This window comes from Coregonus clupeaformis, chromosome 37, assembly GCF_020615455.1.
Source record: "Coregonus clupeaformis isolate EN_2021a chromosome 37, ASM2061545v1, whole genome shotgun sequence".
NCBI classification, from domain to species: domain Eukaryota; kingdom Metazoa; phylum Chordata; class Actinopteri; order Salmoniformes; family Salmonidae; genus Coregonus; species Coregonus clupeaformis.
In genome coordinates this window covers 31955059-31980058 of record NC_059228.1, presented here as the reverse complement: position 1 = coordinate 31980058, position 25000 = coordinate 31955059, and the positions used below count along the sequence as shown (strand labels likewise).

General features: G+C 44.8%; 1 protein-coding gene across 1 annotated transcript in view; it reads right to left on the bottom strand.

The window, feature by feature from the left end:
* LOC121580574 (collagen alpha-1(XI) chain-like) overlaps positions 1-25000 on the bottom strand; it is a 197293-nt gene that overhangs the window by 152790 nt on the left and 19503 nt on the right. Inside the window, exons 2-4 of the mRNA XM_041895525.2 lie at positions 21233-21397; positions 13823-14036; positions 8347-8509 (exon numbers count right to left, since the gene is read on the bottom strand). Coding sequence (XP_041751459.2) covers positions 8347-8509; positions 13823-14036; positions 21233-21397 — 542 coding nt within the window. The remainder of the gene's footprint in view (positions 1-8346; positions 8510-13822; positions 14037-21232; positions 21398-25000) is intronic.

Genomic DNA, 25000 nt, shown 5'->3' with positions numbered 1-25000 from the left:
TTTGCTGGCCTTGTTTCAACAGCTGCCTTTGTGAACACTTTGTCTACCTTGGAGGGCTGCAAATCCCTGAGTCTCGATCCTCAGTCACTAAACTACAACCAACACCATCCTATTAGAGGGGATTTCCCTCTGACTCTGTCTGGTCATTAGCGTGCAGCTTGCTTAAAGATTACAATCAACAAACCCAAAGGCTATTAAAGTTGAAGTGGAAATGATTACAGCTGAAGAAATAGCTCTCGTCTGTGTCCCAAATGGCACCCTATTCCCTACATAGTGCATTATGGGCCCTGGTCAAAAGTAGTGCACTACATAAGTCTCTCTCAGTCACCACAGCACCGCTAGCTAGCGGCTAGAGAGCTCCAAAGGAAACCAACCGCCTTCCAACGTGCGAACCGGATTCCCCCGGCACAAACAAAATCATTTTCTCTTCTCATCGTTTCTAAACAGAGAAAAAGAGAGGCCAAATTGCTCTATAATTCCACTCAGTTTAGCGTAATTTACATTCAAACAAAGAACACCCACATAGCGCCGAACTTGGCCTCAAACCAGAATTTAAAATATCTGTGGTGGTGGTGAGAGTGCCAATGCTAATTAGCTAAATGCTAACCATTCATTTGTACTGTATATGGTGTATGGTTAAATGCAGAAATAGCTGGCTAGCTGTCCACACATGTAGGCAACATATTTTCAGTTTAGTGCTTCCCTCTCAATATCAAGACAGAATGGGGCTATTGTCATTTTTATTTTTTTTATTTTTTGTCATTTAGCAGACGCTCTTATCCAGAGCGACTTACAGGAGCAATTAGGGTTAAGTGCCTTGCTCAAGGGCACATCGACAGATTTTTCACCTAGTCGGCTCGGAACCAGCGACCTTTCGATTACTGGCACAACGCTCTTAACCACTAAGCTACCTGCCGCCGTCTTGTCAGGTAATGTATCGTACCGTAGCATAGCATGCCGCTCATAGTTTCCATAGACCTCACAGCTACCTGCAGCCGTCTTGTCAGGTAATGTATCATACCGTAGCATAGCATGCCGCTCATAGTTTCCATAGACCTCACAGCTACCTGTCTGTGGTAAAGCTGGGTTAAGAGCTAAGGAGAATGATCAGTCGTCTATCATTGGGAGTAACTAGAGCAATTAATGGTGGTCCATTTGCGGATATCATTAAATAATTCCCGAAAGCCTCCAAGCTACATCAAGGCATTTCTTGAAGCTGGGTTCACAGCTAAGATACATTGTCTGACCTCCAGTGTTATCACGTCAAGTGTAATGAGAGCTATACAGGTCAATTTGCTCTTTAATGTATGTTAGGATTGGATACCATGAAATACTTCTTGGATCTGAGCTACATTGTTCACGCCATAATCATCTCATAACTCTGCCAATTAAATTCACAATTCCTATTTCTTGACATTCTGAGGTTTTGCACCCCATGAATCCCCTTGTCCTCCGGTGACTCAAAATAAAGACATTTTGTAGTAGTAAAACTGACAGTAACTCAGTGACAATATTATTCATGACTGAAAACTCTCAGCACGTTCTATGTCACAAACAACCTCCATGACAACAACTGAGTTGGAAATAGAAATTATCCTTAATATGCTCCCTCATAGCATGTTCTTATTTCAGACTTCTATGTAGACTTTCTTCTCAATTCCTACCACTCTTTTAGGGGGGAAAAACTCATTTAAAGTCATAAACAACTACCATTTTCCCTTGACACAGTGCAGGGCTTTACCCAAGCGCAGAAAGCCAAGTACTGTTGTTATATGGTCCATAAAACTACAAAATTTATGAAAGAATAAAGAAACTGGTTTCTGAAAACAAATTAACTTTACGACTCCTAACATTACTCACTGCCAGTAGACTCCAATGCATGCTGGATAATAGTATAATTGAGACCAATTGAAATACAGCATGCCTTCAATAAGATCCATCCACATTCATCTATGTCAGTGGTCACCAAGGCATTTCTAGTCGATCACCGCTGTTGGCGGTAGGTGCACTTGATTCAGCAGCCCTTCGGCTGAAGGTAGAACTGAAGGTAAAACTCTGCCTACCCGGCAGGCCCAGAGAGCAAATCAAGTGCACCTACAGGCCTACCGCTGGCCAATCAGATAGCTCAGATCACCGTGTCTGCACAGTTCCCTCGAGCCATAGATTGTAAAAAGAAGACTTGAACGCACAGCAAAGTTGATACTGTGAAATGTCAAAACTTTTAAAACCATGACTAGAGAGAGACTCAACGAATACAGCAAAGAGCTACGAGTAAGTTCATGGCTAAGTTATTACTAAACACTGCCAACACTTTGTTCAACACTTTAAGCCATAAAATGTGCGTTCTCCCTACTTCCACTCACCCTACAACCAGCACTGCAGCTGCAATGAATGAGTACAGCAAAGTGTTCCGAGAAGCTTGCGTTGTTATTATTAGCAGCTTGTGTCTTTTTTTTAATATCGCAGAATATTTCACTTTCTCTGGTCATAGCAGTAACAACATGAGTTGGTGCATGAGGCAGAAATAATGCAGTGGGACTTGAGTTTCACCATCAGCTGGAAGACTGTGTCCCCTTTTCTCAGCAGAGGGAGGGAGAGAGGAGGGACGGTGAGTTGGGTGAGAGGCAGCCTCACCGCGCTGTTCCCTCCCTCCCCTCAGACTGACCATCAGATGAAGGCCATCAGTTCAGTAAAAAAAAAAAAAAGCTAATTATTATGCTCACTCAGCTATGCCTCACAAGTAATACAACAAAGTATATATTACCAGTGTGATCATATACCTATTTTAAAATATATAGAATTTCTAAATGGTCTGAGAAGAACAACATTGGCAGGACAATTCAAGCAAAGCCAATATGCAGTGATAATGTATTGGGGTCTATAGTCTACTGCACAAACCTCACTGCTACATAACTGTTTTTAATTGGTTAATGTTGCACAGGCTTATGTTTTTTAAGTCATGTTTAAAAGACGTGAGTGGTTGCATTTTCATTCATACCAGCTGAATCAGCAAACTGACCACCGATCTACGCCATGTGGCCAGCTGAATCAGCAAACTGACCACCGATCTACGTCATGTGGCCAGCTGAATCAGCAAACTGACCACCGATCTACGTCATGTGGCCAGCTGAATCAGCAAACTGACCACCGATCTACGTCATGTGGCCAGCTGAATCAGCAAACTGACCACCGATCTACGCCGTGTGGCCAGCTGAATCAGCAAACTGACCACCGATCTACGCCGTGTGGCCAGCTGAATCAGCAAACTGACCACCGATCTACGCCGTGTGGCCAGCTGAATCAGCAAACTGACCACCGATCTACGCCGTGTGGCCAGCTGAATCAGCAAACTGACCACCGATCTACGCCCGTGTGGCCAGCTGAATCAGCAAACTGACCACCGATCTACGCCCGTGTGGCCAGCTGAATCAGCAAACTGACCACCGATCTACGCCGTGTGGCCAGCTGAATCAGCAAACTGACCACCGATCTACGCCGTGTGGCCAGCTGAATCAGCAAACTGACCACCGATCTACGCCATGTGGCCAGCTGATCTACGCCGGTGCGTACTGCCGTCATGCCACAGGCCAGTAGTAATAATAGTCTAATAACCACACCAAACCTTCACAAATGTTTCTAAACTTTTGTAGGGTAATATCAAAAGTCAAGTCAAGAAAATAAAAAGCAGGATATTACATTGCGGCAAACAGTTGGAACTTCATTTGAAACAAAGATAATGGCACAACAGAATGGAACAAAATACTTGCTACCTGGTAGAAACCTTCACAAAAGTTTCGTACAGGCTGTATTGCAGCAATTACCAAGAAAGGCTAGTGCCTACCGTACCCAACAAATTACAGCTAATGATAGGCTAATGATATTTATTCAACAATAGGCCTACTTATAATCTACAGTGCATTGGGAAAGCATTCAGACCCCTTGACTTTTTCCACATTTTGTTACGTTACAGCCTTATTCTAAAATTGATTCAATTGTTTTTTCCCCTTCATCAATCTACACACAATACCCCATCATGTCAAAGCAAAAACTGGTTTTTAAAATTGTTTGCAAATGTATGAAAATATAAAAGTATCACATTTACATAAGTATTCAGACCCTTTACTCAGTACTTTGTTGAAGCACCTTTTGCAGCGATTACAGCCTCAAGTCTTCTTGGGTATGACGCAACAAGCTTGGCACACCTGTATTTGGGGAGTTTCTCCCTTTCTTCCCTACAGATCCTCTCAAGCTCTGTCAGGTTGGATTGGGAGCGTCGCTGCACAGCTATTTTCAGGTCTCTCCAGAGATGTTCGATCGGGTTCAAGTCCGCGCTCTGGCTGGGCCACTCAAGGAAATTCAGAGACTTGTCCCAAAGCCACTCCTTCATTGTCTTGGCTGTGTGCTTAGGGTCGTTGTCCTGTTGGAAGGTGAACATTCGCTCCCAGTCTGAGGTCCTGAACGCTCTAGAGCAGGTCTTCATCAAGGATCTCTCTGTACTTTGCTCCGTTCATCTTTCCCTCGATCCTGACTAGCCTCCTAGTCCCTGCCGCTGAAAAACATCCCCACAGCATGATGCTGCCACCACCATGCTTCACCGTAGGGATGGTGGCAGGTTTCCTCCAGACGTGACGCTTGGAATTCAGGCTTTAGAGTTCAATCCAGAGAATCTTGTTTCTCATGGTCTGAGAGTCCTTTAGGTGCCTTTTGGCAAACTCCAAGTGTGTTTTCATGTGCCTTTTACTGAGGAGTGGCTTCTGTCTGGCCACTTTACCATAAAGGCCTGATTGGTGGAGTGCTGCAGAGATAGTTGTCCTTCTGGAAGTTTCTTCCATCTCCACAGAGGAACTCTAGAGGTCTGTCAGATTGACCATTGGGTTGTTGGTCACCTCCCTGACCAAGGCCCTTCTCCCCTGATTGCTCAGTTTGGCCAGGCAGCCAGCTCTAGGAAGAGTCTTGGTGGTTCCAAACTTCTTCCATTTAAGAATGATGGAGGCAACTGTGTTCTTGCGGACCTTCAATGCTGCAGACATTTTTTGGTACCCTTTCCCAGATCTGTGCCTCGACACAATCCTGTCTCGGACCTCTACGGACAATTATTTCGACCTCATGGCTTGGTTTTTGCTCTGACATGCACTGTTAACTGTGGGACCTTATATAGAATGCCCAATCAATTGAATTTACCACAGGTGGACTCCAATCAAGTTGTAGAAACATCTCAAGGATGATCAATGGAAACAGGATGCACCTAAGCTCAATTTTGAGTCTCATAGCAAAGGGTCTGAATACTTATGTAAATAAGGTATTTCTGTTTATAATTTTTTATACATTTGCAAAAAAATCTAAAAACCTGTTTTCACTTTGTCATTTACATTTACATTTTAGTCATTTAGCAGACACTCTTATCCAGAGCGACTTACAGTTAGTGAGTGCATACATTTTTATTATTATTATTTCATTTTTTCATACTGGCCTCCGGTGGGAAACGAACCCACAACCCTGGCGTTGCAAACGCCATGCTCTACCAACTGAGCTACATCCCTGCCGGCCATTCCCTCCCCTACCCTGGACGATGCTGGGCCAATTGTGCGCCGCCCCATGGGGTCTCCCGGTCGTGGCCGGCTACGAACCAGGATTTCTAGTGGCACAGCTAGCACTGCGATGCAGTGCCTTAGACCACTGCGCCACTCGGGAGGTCTTTTTGGGGTATTGTGTGTAGATAGATGACAAACATATTTTATTTAATCCATTTTATAATAATAATAATATGCCATTTAGCAGACGCTTTTATCCAAAGCGACTTACAGTCATGCGTGCATACATTTTTTGTGTATGGGTGGTCCCGGGGATCGAACCCACTACCTTGGCGTTACAAGCGCCGTGCTCTACCAGCTGAGCTACAGAGGACCACCAGAATAAGGCTGTAACATAACAAAATCTGGAAAAAGTGAAGGGGTCTGAATACTTTCCGATTGCACTGTATCTTAAACTACATACGGAGCACACAATTAAAAAGACAGATCAAATTTAATTTAGTCAATGACAATGTCTCAACAGAATGAAACAAAACACCTTTTGCATATTCAAAGAACTGGTTTGGATTAATAAATAGGCCTACAATAATAACAAGTATATAGAATAATAATAATAAAACAAATGATTGTACATACCAAAATAATAAATAATTGAAGTTCCAAAATTGTATGCTACCTGAATAGCGAATTTCACAATATCCTGCTTTGGTCGCGCCAACGTTCTTCTCTTCTTTGTCCACTACCATATTAAAACCTTTCCATATGGAGGACATTCCCCTTGTAGCAGGGCTCCAGACTAACATTTTCCCTGGTGACACTGGTGCCACTAAGTTTTTCAGTTGGTGTTACCAGCCCATGATTTGGTCGCACCAATTGTTTTTTTTCCCAGCATCACGCAATAGAACAAATGATTAGGCTTATCGTCTTCTAAAGTCGTTCACAGCTCTATGAAACGTGTAATAGACTGCTGAGGTTGAAGAAGTACAGTTATTTAATCATCTTGTGATGTTGTGGTTCTAAATAGTTTTATGTGCAACCTAATCCAGTGATCGTCATGCATTGTGGGTAGACAACTAGGCTATTGTTGCTATATTCTACTGTTAAAATACGGCTCCAGAATGATTTATCATTTTTTATTTTTTTTATAGAGATGAGTAAGTGGAAACTCAAAACACATTAGCTAGATCACTAACTCTAAATATAACACCCACTCATAGTAGCAATGTATTAATCTAACAGTACATTTAATGTCCCCAAAAACGTTGCAGTTAAAGCCTACTGTCCAATGAGGCCAATGCACCGCAATGCCCAATGCTCTGTATCTCAAAGCCATTTCAAATATGTTTGTTAAATACTTGCTATTGAGCTCAAAACTGAGAGTCGAGAAAAAACAGTATACCTACAGAAAGCTGAGAACATCTTCTCTCCATCTGTGACAATAGGATAGCTGTGTCTTCCCAGCAATTCTATTTTTAAAAAATGCTATACAATCAGAACACTTTTCTTTCTCCCGGAGCATTTATTTTTCGCCTGGGAAAGGAGAGAGAGAGAGAGTGGTTCGCTAGACAGGCCCCAGAGAAACAGGTACAGGGGCAGGCCCCAGCAGCAGGCCCCAGAGAAACAGGTACAGGGGCAGGCCACAGCAGCAGGCCCCAGAGAAACATGTACAGGGGCAGGCCCCAGCAGCAGGCCCCAGAGAAACAGGTACAGGGGCAGGCCCCAGCAGCAGGCCCCAGAGAAACAGGTACAGGGGCAGGCCCCAGCAGCAGGCCCCAGAGAAACAGGTACAGGGGCAGGCCCCAGCAGCAGGCCCCAGAGAAACAGGTACAGGGGCAGGCCCCAGCAGCAGGCCCCAGAGAAACAGGTACAGGGGCAGGCCCCAGCAGCAGGCCCCAGAGAAACAGGTACAGGGGCAGGCCCCAGCAGCAGGCCCCAGAGAAACAGGTACAGGGGCAGGTCCCAGAGAAACAGGTACAGGGGCAGGCAGACACTTTCATTACAGGAATCACAAGGATAATGTACTTTACTATTTAACCAAATCATGGTTTTAGCCTCCTAAGAAATAATAAGTTTTTAGTGAGTTGAATGAATGTGCAGCCTGCACCGATGCAACCAATACATTTTTTTAACTCCCACCGCCAGGTTTCAAAATGCGACTAAATGATGGCAGCCTGCAGCGCCGGCTTGAAGGCGTTTCACTACAGGCGTACTCTCTAACTTTAGTTTTGCTTCAATGAAAACGGCCTCCATCTTCGCAATCAACAGTAGCCTAGGCCATGGCTCCTGTCTCGCCTCCTCTCTCTCCTCAGCAGCAGGGGAGCCCCGGGATAATTTGTCCAGCTACAATTTTATTTATCAGCTTTTCATTATTCTATCGGCCAAAATCCGGCAGTTACCGGCTAACGGAAACCCTGCTCCCCAGTGGCTTTCCATAGCCTCACTACATACACCACGGTGAGCTCTGTCCATTGTGCTGAGACAGCGCATCGGAGATACAGATTTTGCGCCAACCTGTCACTCAATCATTTGAACTTTGTTGCTATTTTTATATAGGGACATAAAACTGAAACAGAGGGGGATAAGCCCCCCTTTTGCCCCGGGTACAGGCCTGTCTCAAAAAGGCATCAATCCAACATTTGCTGCATACTATCCATATATAAAATCAACAATACAGTGGCACAGTAAGCAATAGCCAATGTCCTTACAATATTCACAATTTCACAGTATTATTCCAACCTCATAGTGTGGAAATATATATATATAAAGCACAGGAAAAGTCACATTTTTGACTGCACTGGGTCTTTAATGTTCTTACCTCAAAGACTTCTTCATCCAGAATCCTGGTTCCAAAGACAATGATGCCGTCAGTGTTGATGGCTGCCCCGTCACTCCTCTTCAGGGGCCTGCTCAGCTTCTTCTTACAATCCACAATGATGGTCACACTCTTCTTCTCTACACTGATGGCCACGCGATGCCATCTACACATGGACAGAGGAGGAAGTGGGTTAGAGAAACATGAGAGATTTGGGGAGAACATGAAATGTATGAGGTGTATATGTTGATGTTGAATGGTAAAACCTGAGCACAGGTTGGACATCTACAGTCTGGTATAGTCAGAGATGATCTACAGTCTGGTATAGTCATAGAGATGATCTACAGTCTGGTATAGTCAGAGATGATCTACAGTCTGGTATAGTCAGAGATGATCTACAGTCTGGTATAGTCATAGAGATGATCTACAGTCTGGTATAGTCAGAGATGATCTACAGTCTGGTATAGTCAGAGAGATGATCTACAGTCTGGTATAGTCAGAGATGATCTACAGTCTGGTATAGTCAGAGATGATCTACAGTCTGGTATAGTCACAGAGATGATCTACAGTCTGGTATAGTCAGAGATGATCTACAGTCTGGTATAGTCATAGAGATGATCTACAGTCTGGTTTAATGAGATGATTACAGTCTGGTATAGTCACAGAGATGATCTACAGTCTGGTATAGTCAGAGATGATCTACAGTCTGGTATAGTCATAGAGATGATCTACAGTCTGGTATAGTCATAGAGATGATCTACAGTCTGGTATAGTCAGAGATGATCTACAGTCTGGTATAGTCAGAGATGATCTACAGTCTGGTATAGTCACAGAGATGATCTACAGTCTGGTATAGTCAGAGAGATGATCTACAGTCTGGTATAGTCATAGAGATGATCTACAGTCTGGTATAGTCATAGAGATGATGTCACGATCGTCTACCAGAGAGGAGGACCAAGGCGCAGCGTTGAAAGCGAACATATTTATTATATCAATGATCAAACGATCAAAACAACAAAACGAAGACGTGACAGTCAATGGTCATACACAAACCAAATACGAACAAAATCCCACAAACCCGAATGAAAAACAGACAGTTTAAATATGGCTCCCAATCAGAGACAACCCACGACAGCTGACACTCGTTGCCTCTGATTGGGAGTCACTCTGGCCAACATAGAAATAAACACCCATAGAACCAAAACCCATAGATCTACACACCCTGGCTCAACATAACAGTGTCCCCAGAGCCAGGGCGTGACAGTACCCCCCTAAGGCGCGGACTCCACCACGTCAACAAAACCCACAGGGAGGGACCGGGTGGGCACTCCGCCTAGGCGGCGGATCCGGCTCCGGGCCTGATCCCCGCTCCCTCCCAACCCCCCAAAGTACCCCTGGTCGGTCTGGCCCCGCTGGCCGGAGCTGGACTGCACACTGGTGGGAGCGGATTGCTCTAGCTCCGGCGTGAAGCATCTGACCGGTGCCGGACCAGCCACCGGTGGAACAGGCACGGGCCGTGCCGGACTGATCACGCACACCACTGGCTTGGTGGGGAGCAAGCGCGCGAGCGGGCTGTCGAGCGCACCCCTGACTTGAGTGCGGGGAACAGGCCGGGCCGTGCCGACTGGACGACGCACACCACTGGCTTGGTGTGGGGAGCAGGAACGGGCGATCCAAGGCTGGCAGCGCACCACTGACTTGAGTGCGGGGAGCAGGAACGGGCCGAGCCGGGCTGATGAGACGCACCACAGACTTGGTGCGGGAGCAGGAATGGGCCGGACTGGGCTGGCGACGCGCACCACAGACCTGGTGCGGAGAGCAGAGCGGGCAGAGCCGGGCTGACGAGACTCACCACAGACTTGGTGCGGGGAGCAGCAATGGGCCGGACTGGGCTGGCGACGCGCACCACAGACTTGGTGCGGAGAGCAGGAACGCCGGACAGGGCTGACGAAACGCACCACAGACTTGGTGCGGGGAGCAGGAACAGACCGGACCGTACTGGGGACACACACCACTGGCCCTACACCGGGATCTGGACGGGCCGGACCGGACTGGTAACACACCCCAGTACCTCTCGCCGTGCCTCTACACCTTCCTTCCCCTGGTGACCAGTGACTCCCGTAACCTGCGTCCTCCTTTGCCAATCCGCTGGGCCGCTCTGCCGCGGTCTCCTGCTGGCCCGTCGTCACGGCGTTAGCCCCCCTAAAAAATTTTCTGGGCGTCTCCCTACCCGTGGACCAGGTCTCCATGTCCCTCGCCAGCCTTTTGCCCTTCTGCCACAAGGTCAAGCCCTTCTCCTCCTCACTCGGCTTGACCCAGTCGAGGAGGCGAAGGAGATCTGTTAGGATCTCCCTGGCGATGGCTCCTGGACACGCTGCTTGGTCACATCTTGGTGGGATTTTCTGTCACGATCGTCTACCAGAGAGGAGGACCAAGGCGCAGCGTTGAAAGCGAACATATTTATTATATCAATGATCAAACGATCAAAACAACAAAACGAAGACGTGACAGTCAATGGTCATACACAAACCAAATACGAACAAAATCCCACAAACCCGAATGAAAAACAGACAGTTTAAATATGGCTCCCAATCAGAGACAACCCACGACAGCTGACACTCGTTGCCTCTGATTGGGAGTCACTCTGGCCAACATAGAAATAAACACCCATAGAACCAAAACCCATAGATCTACACACCCTGGCTCAACATAACAGTGTCCCCAGAGCCAGGGCGTGACAGATGATCTACAGTCTGGTATAGTCAGAGATGATCTACAGTCTGGTATAGTCAGAGAGATGATCTACAGTCTGGTATAGTCAGAGATGATCTACAGTCTGGTATAGTCAGAGAGATGATCTACAGTCTGGTATAGTCAGAGAGATGATCTACAGTCTGGTATAGTCAGAGAGATGATCTACAGTCTGGTATAGTCAGAGAGATGATCTACAGTCTGGTATAGTCAGAGATGATCTACAGTCTGGTATAGTCAGAGATTATCTACAGTCTGGTATAGTCAGAGATGATCTACAGTCTGGTATAGTCATAGAGATGATCTACAGTCTGGTATAGTCAGAGATGATCTACAGTCTGGTATAGTCATAGAGATGATCTACAGTCTGGTATAGTCAGAGATGATCTACAGTCTGGTATAGTCAGAGAGATGATCTACAGTCTGGTATAGTCAGAGAGATGATCTACAGTCTGGTATAGTCAGAGATGATCTACAGTCTGGTATAGTCAGAGAGATGATCTACAGTCTGGTATAGTCAGATATGATCTACAGTCTGGTATAGTCATAGAGATGATCTACAGTCTGGTATAGTCAGAGATGATCTACAGTCTGGTATAGTCATAGAGATGATCTACAGTCTGGTATAGTCAGAGATGATCTACAGTCTGGTATAGTCAGAGAGATGATCTACAGTCTGGTATAGTCAGAGAGATGATCTACAGTCTGGTATAGTCATAGAGATGATCTACAGTCTGGTATAGTCAGAGATGATCTACAGTCTGGTATAGTCAGAGATGATCTACAGTCTGGTATAGTCATAGAGATGATCTACAGTCTGGTATAGTCACAGAGATGATTTACAGTCTGGTATAGTCACAGAGATGATTTACAGTCTGGTATAGTCACAGAGATGATCTACAGTCTGGTATAGTCATAGAGATGATCTACAGTCTGGTATAGTCACAGAGATGATCTACAGTCTGGTATAGTCAGAGATGATCTACAGTCTGGTATAGTCAGAGATGATCTACAGTCTGGTATAGTCATAGAGATGATCTACAGTCTGGTATAGTCAGAGATGATCTACAGTCTGGTATAGTCAGAGATGATCTACAGTCTGGTATAGTCAGAGATGATCTACAGTCTGGTATAGTCACAGAGATGATCTACAGTCTGGTATAGTCACAGAGATGATCTACAGTCTGGTATAGTCACAGAGATGATCTACAGTCTGGTATAGTCATAGAGATGATCTACAGTCTGGTATAGTCACAGAGATGATCTACAGTCTGGTATAGTCAGAGATGATCTACAGTCTGGTATAGTCAGAGATGATCTACAGTCTGGTATAGTCACAGAGATGATCTACAGTCTGGTATAGTCAGAGATGATCTACAGTCTGGTATAGTCAGAGATGATCTACAGTCTGGTATAGTCATAGAGATGATCTACAGTCTGGTATAGTCAGAGATGATCTACAGTCTGGTATAGTCACAGAGATTATCTACAGTCTGGTATAGTCACAGAGATGCCAAGAGATTTAAAACTTAAAACTAGGTTGTTCTTACTGAAGATAATTTTGTTCTTCTCAGAAACATTCCTAGCTAGATAAACAATAAAACAATAAAAGTACAGTAATTGAAACAGGCTAACTCTACTTTACAAGGTCTGGAAAACAGATAAATCAACTACAGACATTCATGTCACATACCAACGCAACGTTTCATTTCACTGTAGACAATTGTATCAGACACGTTCTTGCAAAATGTTTCATATTAGCAAAGAGTTCACAGTCAGAATATTAATGTTACAGTTAAGTAATTTATGAAGCTCAAACTCTTTTATTTCGATAGTTTACTACACTTTAACAATATAGACAGCTGTAAATAATTTGGCATAAACAGTTTGTCATTAAAACCCTGCCAAATAAATAAATGTGTTACTCAAAAATACAGCCTCCCACAGTTATATTCCTTATGTTACCAATAACTAAACAATGAAGCATGTAAATCTAATAATTGTGAATTGTCAGTGGTTTGTTTGGGTCTGCTGAGGAGCCCTTAAATACATTCTTGAGAACTCAGAACGCTTCGATCCGGTCGGCCATCTTGTACAACATGGCTTTATGTGGTGTGGAGTATGTCTACAGTAAGAACACAGCAAGGCCACAGACCCTCTCCTGCACAGTCCTCCTTCTACATTACATTACATTTTACATTTACATTTTAGTCATTTAGCAGACGCTCTTATCCAGAGCGACTTACAGTTAGTTTATTTTTCATACTGGCCCCCCTTGGGAATCAAACCCACAACCCTGGCGTTGCAAACGCCATGCTCTACCAACTGAGCTATATCCCTGCCGGCCATTCCCTCCCCTACCCTGGACGACGCTGGGCCAATTGTGCGCCGCCCCATGGGTCTCCCGGTCGCGGCCGGCTACGACAGAGCCTGGATTCGAACCAGGATCTCTAGTGGCACAGCTAGCACTGCGATGCAGCGCCTTAGACCACTGCGCCGAACATCAAAGCACAACAAGCATACAACTGCCCACCAATGTAGGTTTGGGTCCAGTCACCCAAGTGAAAGGCCAAACTTCAGTTACTTACCTGAGGAAAGAAAAATCCTAAAAGTAACCCAGACAGTGCATATACCTTTTCCCCCGACCCAAACCTTGTCCGTAACAGAAAAGGCTTTGCTTTGTGATACGGTAGTGATGAGTTCCTCAGGTGTCTCAGACATCACTTACTTGCCGTCAGCGAGGTTGATGGATCTGAACAGTGGGTACTCCTCTGGCGCAGGTTTCCCATGTTGGTCTTCGTACAGGAAGACAGGGGAGCGTCCCACCTCCACACCCAGCTGCTGTACCCCCTTCTCGTTATACACAGACAGCAGGAAGGACTGGCTGCCGGCCTTGGGCTTGATGGTGAACATCACGGAGAAGTCCTCTGGGAACACTCCTCCTGGTGAGAGGAGCAAAATAAGAGTTTAGAGAGGTCTAGAGAGGTTCATTATTCATCTGATTGGTTCTGTTTATTTGGATCCCCACTAGCTGTTACACTGTCAAACTCCTTGGTAATCATCAATGTGTAGTGCCAAAAGTGAAGGGAAGAAGGTTAGTGGTGGGCGAACAACAAGTAGATAGGTTAGCTTAGCAATATGACATCATCAAACACATAATAATTAGAGAGGTTAAAAGGTGGACGTGGTAATATGACATCATCAAACACAGAAGAGTTAGAGAGGATAGAGGTGGACGCGGTAATATGACATCATCAAACACAGAAGAGTTAGAGAGGATAGAGGTGGACAGTAATATGACATCATCAAACACAGAAGAGTTAGAGAAGATAGAGGTGGACAGTAATATGACATCATCAAACACAGAAGAGTTAGAGAGGATAGAGGTGGACAGTAATATGACATCATCAAACACAGAAGAGTTAGAGAGGATAGAGGTGGACGTGGTAATATGACATCATCAAACACAGAAGAGTTAGAGAGGATAGAGGTGGACGTGGTAATATGACATCATCAAACACAGAAGAGTTAGAGAGGATAGAGGTGGACACAGTAATATGACATCATCAAACACAGAAGAGTTAGAGAGGATAGAGGTGGACGTGGTAATATGACATCATCAAACACAGAAGAGTTAGAGAGGATAGAGGTGGACACAGTAATATGACATCATCAAACACAGAAGAGTTAGAGAGGATAGAGGTGGACAGTAATATGACATCATCAAACACAGAAGAGTTAGAGAGGATAGAGGTGGACGTGGTAATATGACATCATCAAACACAGAAGAGTTAGAGAGGATAGAGGTGGACGTGGTAATATGACATCATCAAACACAGAAGAGTTAGAGAGGATAGAGGTGGACACAGTAATATGACATCATCAAACACAGAAGAGTTAGAGAGGATAGAGGTGGACGTGGTAATATGACATCATCAAACACAGAAGAGTTAGAGAGGATAGAGGTGGACACAGTAATATGACATCATCAAACACAGAAGAGTTAGAGAGGATAGAGGTGGACGTGGTAATATGACATCATCAAACACAGAAGAGTTAGAGAGGATAGAGGTGGACAGTAATATGACATCATCAAACACAGAAGAGTTAGAGAGGATAGAGGTGGACAGTAATATGACATCATCACACACAGAAGAGTTAGAGAGGATAGAGGTGGACACAGTAATATGACATCATCAAACACAGAAGAGTTAGAGAGGATAGAGGTGGACACAGTAATATGACATCATCAAACACAGAAGAGTTAGAGAGGATAGAGGTGGACACAGTAATATGACATCATCAAACACAGAAGAGTTAGAGAGGATAGAGGTGGACACAGTAATATTACATCATCAAACACAGAAGAGTTAGAGAGGATAGAGGTGGACAGTAATATGACATCATCAAACACAGAAGAGTTAGAGAGGATAGAGGTGGACACAGTAATATGACATCATCAAACACAGAAGAGTTAGAGAGGATAGAGGTGGACACAGTAATATGACATCATCAAACACAGAAGAGTTAGAGAGGATAGAGGTGGACGCGGTAATATGACATCATCAAACACAGAAGAGTTAGAGAGGATAGAGGTGGACACAGTAATATGACATCATCAAACACAGAAGAGTTAGAGAAAATAGAGGTGGACACAGTAATATGACATCATCAAACACAGAAGAGTTAGAGAGGATAGAGGTGGACAGTAATATGACATCATCAAACACAGAAGAGTTAGAGAGGATAGAGGTGGACACAGTAATATGACATCATCAAACACAGAAGAGTTAGAGAGGATAGAGGTGGACACAGTAATATGACATCATCAAACACAGAAGAGTTAGAGAGGATAGAGGTGGACGTGGTAATATGACATCATCAAACACAGAAGAGTTAGAGAGGATAGAGGTGGACGTGGTAATATGACATCATCAAACACAGAAGAGTTAGAGAGGATAGAGGTGGACGTGGTAATATGACATCATCAAACACAGAAGAGTTAGAGAGGATAGAGGTGGACACAGTAATATGACATCATCAAACACAGAAGAGTTAGAGAGGATAGAGGTGGACAGTAATATGACATCATCAAACACAGAAGAGTTAGAGAGGATAGAGGTGGACACAGTAATATGACATCATCAAACACAGAAGAGTTAGAGAGGATAGAGGTGGACACAGTAATATGACATCATCAAACACAGAAGAGTTAGAGAGGATAGAGGTGGACGTGGTAATATGACATCATCAAACACAGAAGAGTTAGAGAGGATAGAGGTGGACACAGTAATATGACATCATCAAACACAGAAGAGTTAGAGAGGATAGAGGTGGACGTGGTAATATGACATCATCAAACACAGAAGAGTTAGAGAGGATAGAGGTGGACAGTAATATGACATCATCAAACACAGAAGAGTTAGAGAGGATAGAGGTGGACACAGTAATATGACATCATCAAACACAGAAGAGTTAGAGAGGATAGAGGTGGACACAGTAATATGACATCATCAAACACAGAAGAGTTAGAGAGGATAGAGGTGGACACAGTAATATGACATCATCAAACACAGAAGAGTTAGAGAGGATAGAGGTGGACACAGTAATATGACATCATCAAACACAGAAGAGTTAGAGAGGATAGAGGTGGACAGTAATATGACATCATCAAACACAGAAGAGTTAGAGAGGATAGAGGTGGACACAGTAATATGACATCATCAAACACAGAAGAGTTAGAGAGGATAGAGGTGGACACAGTAATATGACATCATCAAACACAGAAGAGTTAGAGAGGATAGAGGTGGACGTGGTAATATGACATCATCAAACACAGAAGAGTTAGAGAGGATAGAGGTGGACACAGTAATATGACATCTAGGCCTGGCACAATTCAAGTATAACCTTATAACCGACGGCTATGGATGAAGACAATCATGAAAATAAAATAACTTTCATAACTGTTGTAAAAAAAAAAAATACCGGCACAAAAAAATGCTTTTGAAGACAAAAAAGACAAAAAAGAAAACACAGCTTCCGGAAAGCAAAATAATAATAATAATAATAATAATAATAATAATAATAATAATAATAATGATGTTTTGTGTGGAACAGACAGCTGACTGAAGAAGGGACGGCTGGGAAATCGGTTGGCTAAGTCCGTTTCTGCGGTAACATAGACTCTTAACAACGTGATGAAACTTTAGTTGCTCCTTGTTGAAACAAGCAAGGTGTTGTAGCAAACAAGTCTTTGGTTGCCTAGGAAACACCCCCCTCCCTGCAGCAGCAGCACATGCAGTCAGGAGCGAAAGGAGAGGAGAACATTTGCATATATTTTGCTATTCGAACGGTGACCGCGGTCATTTGGCTCACCAATAACCGTCATCCAAAATTCCATGACCGTTACAGCCCTAATGACATCATCATATTTCTGGGAGACTTTTTGTTTATATACATCAACAATAACAGAATTCAAGGCTTGCCCTTATTTGCACCCATCCTTGAGGACACATTAAAAATGATCACGTTAATCTCATGGACTGTTAGCCCTCACGTCCATAGCTTTGTCTACTTGAGAGAGGTTACATTTCCCCCAGCATCATCCCTTAGCTTACCAGACGAAGTGGCAGGGTCAGGCTCGTAAAATTACAGATTTGTACAGATTACTTTTATCCCAATTATAGTAGATACTAATAACTTAATTTAAGTTTAAAAGTGTCCTTTGTTGCCGGGTACTTTAAGAACGTCTAAGAGCAGCTGGCTAATCTTGAAGGTCAGAAGTGATCTAATTGGAACATTAATTTTACAAGGCGTGTGAAAGAGAATAATCCTAAAAAATGTAGTTCTTTAACTAAACGATTAACTAGAACAAAAAGAATACTAGGCTGCTGGTGATGATGTAATAATAATAATAATTTTAATTAATAATAAAAGCTTAATTGTTCTCCTTAGACAGAGCACTCTGACAGACTGCTACCATTGCCAATTTTAAAAAAAATGGGAAACTGTACTCCACTCCATTCAATCTTATTTGAGCCTATTTGACTGAAATTTCCAGTCTTTAAACCAGTAAAGTTTCCAGGCAATTATTTTTGGCCAAAAATCACAGCAAATCTAATTGTTAATTTAATCTCCTGCTATTTTCTGCCTTTATTTTTCCTTTGCTGTCTGGGAAATTTGGCAAAGCACCAACACTCACAGACGGGGAGAAAGTATGTAACAAGCCACTGTTTCTAGTAAAGTTGTATACAGTATCCTGCCAGTATGGGCCAAGTAGGCAACTAGCGTCTTAAACTGTCTATCTTTTCAACCAGAAAGAGGGCACACGACTCCAACGGACAAGAACCAACTTTGTCCTTCATTTATCCTTTTAGCTAATAAATGCTTGGTCGTTGCCCTACGTTTCCAAATAGTACATTGCTCAAAAAAATAAAGGGAACACTTAAACAACACAATGTAACTCCAAGTCAATCACACTTCTGTGAAATCAAACTGTCCACTTAGGAAGCAACACTGATTGACAATACATTTCACATGCTGTTGTGCAAATGGAATAGACAACAGGTGGAAATTATAGGAAATTAGCAAGACACCCCCAATAAAGAACTGGTTTTGCAGGTGGTGACCACAGACCACTTCTCAGTTCCTATGCTTCCTGGCTGATGTTTTGGTCACTTTTGAATGCTGCTGGTGCTTTCACTCTAGTGGTAGCATGAGACGGAGTCTACAACCCACACAAGTGGCTCAGGTAGTGCAGCTCACCCAGGATGGCACATCAATGCGAGCTGTGGCAAGAAGGTTTGCTGTGTCTGTCAGCGTAGTGTCCAGAGCATGGAGGCGCTACCAGGAGACAGGCCAGTACATCAGGAGACGTGGAGGAGGCCGTAGGAGGGCAACAACCCAGCAGCAGGACCGCTACCTCCGCCTTTGTGCAAGAAGGAGCAGGAGGAGCACTGCCAGAGCCCTGCAAAATGACCTCCAGCAGGCCACAAATGTGCATGTGTCTGCTCAAACGGTCAGAAACAGACTCCATAAAGGTGGTATGAGGGCCCGACGTCCACAGGTGGGGGTTGTGCTTACAGCCCAACACCGTGCAGGACGTTTGGCATTTGCCAGAGAATTGGCAAATTCGCCACTGGCGCCCTGTGCTCTTCACAGATGAAAGCAGGTTCACACTGAGCACGTGACAGACGTGACAGAGTCTGGAGACGCCGTGGAGAATGTTCTGCTGCCTGCAACATCCTCCAGCATGACCGGTTTGGCGGTGGGTCAGTCATGGTGTGGGGTGGCATTTCTTTGGGGGGCCGCACAGCCCTCCATGTGCTCGCCAGAGGTAGCCTGACTGCCATTAGGTACCGAGTTGAGATCCCTACAGGGAAGGCCCTTTCCCCTCAATTCATTAATCCCTACAGGGAAGGTCATTTCCCCTCAATTCATGAATCCCTACAGGGAAGGTCATTTCCCCCTCAATTCATTAATCCCTACAGGGAAGGTCATTTCCCCTCAATTCATTTATCCCTACAGGGAAGGCCCTTTTCCCTCAATTCATTAATCCCTACAGGGAAGGTCATTTTCCCTCAATTCATTAATCCCTACAGGGAAGGTCCTTTTCCCTCAATTCATTAAACACTACAGGGAAGGCCATTTTCCCTCAATTCATTAATCTCTACAGGGTAGGCCCTATTGTCTCAGTTATTCATTCAGCAGGTTAGAAGTGTTGTACTGTTACAACTAATGACACATGGTCATTAGTTGTATTCCGCTGTTGTTTATTGTCAGTACTGTCAGTACTGTGGATTAACTGCTTGAACAGTAAGCAGTTTAGGACAGTAGCACACCCCTATGGAGACAATGGATATGTCCCAAATGACACCATATTCCGTATGAGGTGCACTAAATAGGGAATAGTGTGTGGTGCCATTTGGAATTCAAACACTATCAAAGAGCTTTCTGTCTCTCCAAAATGCCTCTGATGAATGCAGGTGTGTTTGTCACATCAAGTCCTCCACCTAGTGCTGGGCATCAGACCTCCACTTGGGCATCAGACCTCCACCTAGTGCTGGGCATCAGACCTCCACCTAGTGCTGGGCATCAGACCTCCACCTAGTGCTGGGCATCAGACCTTCACCTGGGCATCAGACCTCCACCTGGGCATCAGACCTCCACCTAGTGCTGGGCATCAGACCTCCACCTAGTGCTGGGCATCAGACCTCCACCTGGGCATCAGACCTCCACCTAGTGCTGGGCATCAGACCTCCACCTGGGCATCAGACCTCCACCTAGTGCTGGGCATCAGACCTCCACCTGGGCATCAGACCTCCACCTGGGCATCAGACCTCCACCTGGGCATCATACCTCCAACTGGGCATCACACCTTCACCTGGGCATCAGACCTCCACCTAGTGCTGGGCATCACACCTCCACCTAGTGCTGGGCATCAGACCTCCACCTGGGCATCATACCTCCACCTGGGCATCAGACCTCCACCTGGGCATCAGACCTCCACCTGGGCATCAGACCTCCACCTAGTCTAAAGCTAGGGCAGTGGCCCATAGGGATCTGGTCAAAAGTAATGCACTAAATAGAGAGTAGGGTTCAATTTGGGACGTAGCCTATGACTCAGTCTGCTTTGTGGATAGATTTCTAACTTCCTGCCAAATGCGTAGCCCTAGTCTGGCATCCCAAAGCCAACGCATTTAAAAAAATACGTCACACTGGATAAATCCTGTTCTGGCAAATACGAGACAGGTTTACTCTGCTTACAGTGAGTGTGTGGTAAATCAACTTAACTGAGGTTTGTGTGTGTGTGTGTGTGTGTGTGTGTGTGTGTGTGTGTGTGTGTGTGTGTGTGAGTGAGTGAGTGAGTGAGTGAGTGAGTGAGTGAGTGAGTGAGTGAGTGTGTGAGTGTGTGAGTGTGTGAGTGTGTGAGTGTGTGAGTGTGTGAGTGTTTGTGTGTGAGTGAGTGAGTGAGTGAGTGAGTGAGTGAGTGTGTGTGTGTGTGTGTGTGTGTGTGTGTGTGTGTGTGTGTGTGTGAGTGTTTGTGTGTGTGAGAGAGTGTGTGTGTGTGTGTGTGTGTGTGCGTGCGTGCGTGCGTGTGTGTGTGTGTGTTTCTGTCTCTCCAGATCAGTTAGGTCACCTGGGAAGAGTTGCTTGGTGGGAGCGCTGATCTGGGCCTGCTTCCCCACGCGGAAGGCTTTGTCGGGTTTAGATCCTCTCCGGTGAGCGCAGAGGCCTGTAGCTTTACGGACGCCATCCGGGGAGCTGTGAAAGTCCAGAGCCTTGAGTACATCCACTGGGTCAGCTGTGAAGAGAGGAGAGGGAGAAGTGTTTAGTATTTTCACATGGTAAAAATAAACAGTTTGTTCATATGTACTGTATTGTTGATTTAAAAGCCTATTTATAGCTTTGACATCAGGGGTGATGATTTAGTACAAAAGGAGTTTCATAAAAGTACAAAACAATAAAAGCAGATAGTAATATCTTTGATCTAACATGCAAGATATTGAATGAGTAGATATAGCTTTCACCTCAGAGTTGAAGTATACTACTGTGTAATTACCATGGTATTAACTATCAACAACGTTTTAGGTAGTAGTAGGACTGAATCCTGAAAAAGACAGGAAATTCACATGAGCACCACAATGTCTACTCCACCCATGCTCTACCAAGGTTTTACCGAACACAGCACCCATGCTCTACTAAGGTTTTCCAGCACACAGCTTTGACCTACTACAGTGGCTATGTTGGTCTATTGTAGCAGTAGCTAGGTTACTTTGCCAATGAACAAAAGGATAAAGGTTGACATTTTCAAGAAGATTGACATGTTTTACTACACCTTCACTGCATGTGAAGACAAATCTACCAATACGGGCACCAGTGTTTTATATGAGAGACCTGGGCTGTAAAGATGTTAGGGGCCGTCTAGTGGGTCTAATAGGCCCCCCTGCCTAGCTGGGGTCCACTCTACAAAACCACACAGTTACAGACCCACAGGGAAGGAGGGAGAGAGAGAGAGAGAGAGAGAGAGAGAGAGAGAGAGAGAGAGAGAGAGAGAGAGAGAGAGAGAGAGAGAGAGAGAGAGAGAGAGAGAGAGAGAGAGAGAGAGAGAGAGAGAGAGAGAGAGAGAGAGAGAGAGAGAGAGGGGGATAAAACATAGTGTTTCTGGACACTAGGCCTTTGGAGAGGGTCTGGCACAGTAGGGTTGAGGTTTTACAGGCAGTTTAACACCTTTTCTGGTAATGGAACAGGAACTAAAGGAGCTTTTTGTGTTTCATACACTGTTAGAACTGCTCCACATATTTTGGTTATTAATTCTCTCTCCTCCCTGTTCCTCTCACTATCTCTCTCAACTGACTAGCTGCATCAGCAACAACTAGAGGAATTCTCTAACTTCTCTCTATTTCATTAACTTACTTCCCCTCCCTCCCTCCCTCCCTCCCTCCCTCCCTCCCTCCCTCACTCCCTCCCCCCCTCCCTTCCCTGAGGGTCACAGTGATATACAGTGTGGTTATGGGGAATGTAAAGCAGCCTAATAGCAGGACTAGGTTTTAAAGGAGCCGCACACACACAGGGTCTCTTCACTACTCACTAACACATTGAAAACTTCCCAAATGGCACCCTATTCCTTATAGAGTGCAGAAATGGGGCTCTGGTCAAAAGCAGTGCACTATATAGTGAATAGGTGCCATTTGAGACCCAGGCGTTGACAACGTCCCAGTTACTAGATGATTTATATGGATCCTTTACTACAGAAGACCGTACTGTATATAGATGTATCTACTCTACTGTTGCTGAAGGATCAGCTCACTAAGGATCTGTCTCGGTCCAAACACACCAACACAGTCGTGAAGAGGGCACGACAAACGCCTCTTCCCCCTCAGGAGGCGGAAAAGATTTCAACCACATAGCTTATCTCTAATCGCCCTCCTATTACGAACAACAACTATGACCAAACTATTGACATAACCCTGGAAATATCAAATCAAAATCACATTTTATTTGTCACATGCACGCGTTTAGCAGATGTTTTTGCGGGTGTAGCGAAATGCTTGTGAGCAAACTATCGACATAACCCGGGAAATATGAGCAAACTATCGACATAACCCGGGTAATTTGAACAAACCATCGACATAACCCGAGTAATTTGAACAAACCATCGACATAACCCGGGAAATATCAACAAACTATCGACATAACCCGGGAAATATCAACAAACTATCGACATAACCCGGGAAATATGAACAAACTATCGACATAACAAAGGAAACCATACATTGAATTAAATAAACAGAACTTCTACCTCGCTAGCTCACCCGACCTGTGTTGATTGACAGTTTGCTGGTCCAATCAGAGGGCCGGGTGTGCGTTTTTTGCAAGGATGACGCTGTGCCTACTGTCTCTGGCTGAGTAATCCACAGAGACTCTGTGCCACAAAATGAGTGCCAAAACTTTACAAAACCTTGCCAGATAATTTCAAGTCATCAGTTTTGATTCCAAGTCAAGTTATTTTATTTTCTATCAAGTTGAGTCTCAAGTCATCAAGTTTGTGACTGGAGTCCACAACTCTGGTAGTACATCATTGGGACCGAGCTCCCTGCCATCCAGGACCTCTATACCAGGCGGTGTCAGAGGAAGACCCTACAAATTGTCAAAGACTCCAGCCACCCAAGTCACATACGGTTCTCTCTGCTACCGCACGGCAAGCAGTTCCCGATGCACCAAGTCTGGAACCAACAGGCCCCTGAACAGCTTCTACCCCCCAAGCCATAAGACTGCTAAATAGTTAGTTAAATAGTTAACCAAATAGCTACCCAGACTATCTGCATTGACCATCTTTTTAGACTCATCACATACGCTGCTGCTACTGTTTATTATCTGTCACTGTATTCCTAGTTATATGTACAGTACATATCTACCTCAATTACCTCGTACCCCTGCACATGGACTCGGTACTGGTACCCCTTTTCCAACAATGCAGAGGTAAAGATACAAAATATAGAAATAAATAGAAAGAAAATGGCACCCTATTCCCTACATAGGGCACTACTTTAGACCAGAGAATGGCACCCTATTCCCTATATAGTGCACTACTTTAGACCAGAGAATGGCACCCTATTCCCTACATAGGGCACTACCTTAGACCAGAGAATGGCACCCTATTCCCTACATAGTGCACTACTTTAGACCAGAGAATGGCACCCTATTCCCTATATAGTGCACTACTTTAGACCAGAGAATGGCACCCTATTCCCTATATAGTGCACTACTTTAGACCAGAGAATGCCACCCTATTCCCTATATAGTGCACTATTTTAGACCAGAGAATGGCACCCTATTCCCTATGTAGTGCACTACTTTTGACTAAATAGGAAATAGGGTGCCGTTTGGAATGCAGCCCTTGTCTCTGAACCCCTCATCTTATAAGACCAACTAAACCCAGAACAAACATCAGAAGATTCTCCTCCAGCCATCCAGCCATGCAGCCATCCAGCCATCCAGCCATGCAGCCATCCAGCCATCCAGCCATCCAGCCATGCAGCCATCCAGCCATCCAGCCATCCAGCCATCCAGCCATGCAGCCATCCAGCCATCCAGCCATCCAGCCATCCAGCCATCCAGCCATGCAGCCATCCAGCCATCCAGCCATCCAGCCATCCAGCCATGCAGCCATCCAGCCATCCCCAACAACATGGGATAATCTTGTCTGGACAGAAAACCCCTATGTCACCCTTACATCAACCCTGTACAGGGGCGGACTGAACATAGGGCATTTCAGAGCAAACGCCAGATGGCCGGCTCCATTTGTAACCCAGTGGGCCTGTCTAAATTGGGGCTTTGGTGCAAAAGTATTATTATTTGGCTAATAATGGGGGCCACGAGTGGAAAAAATGGGCCGGTGTGTTAT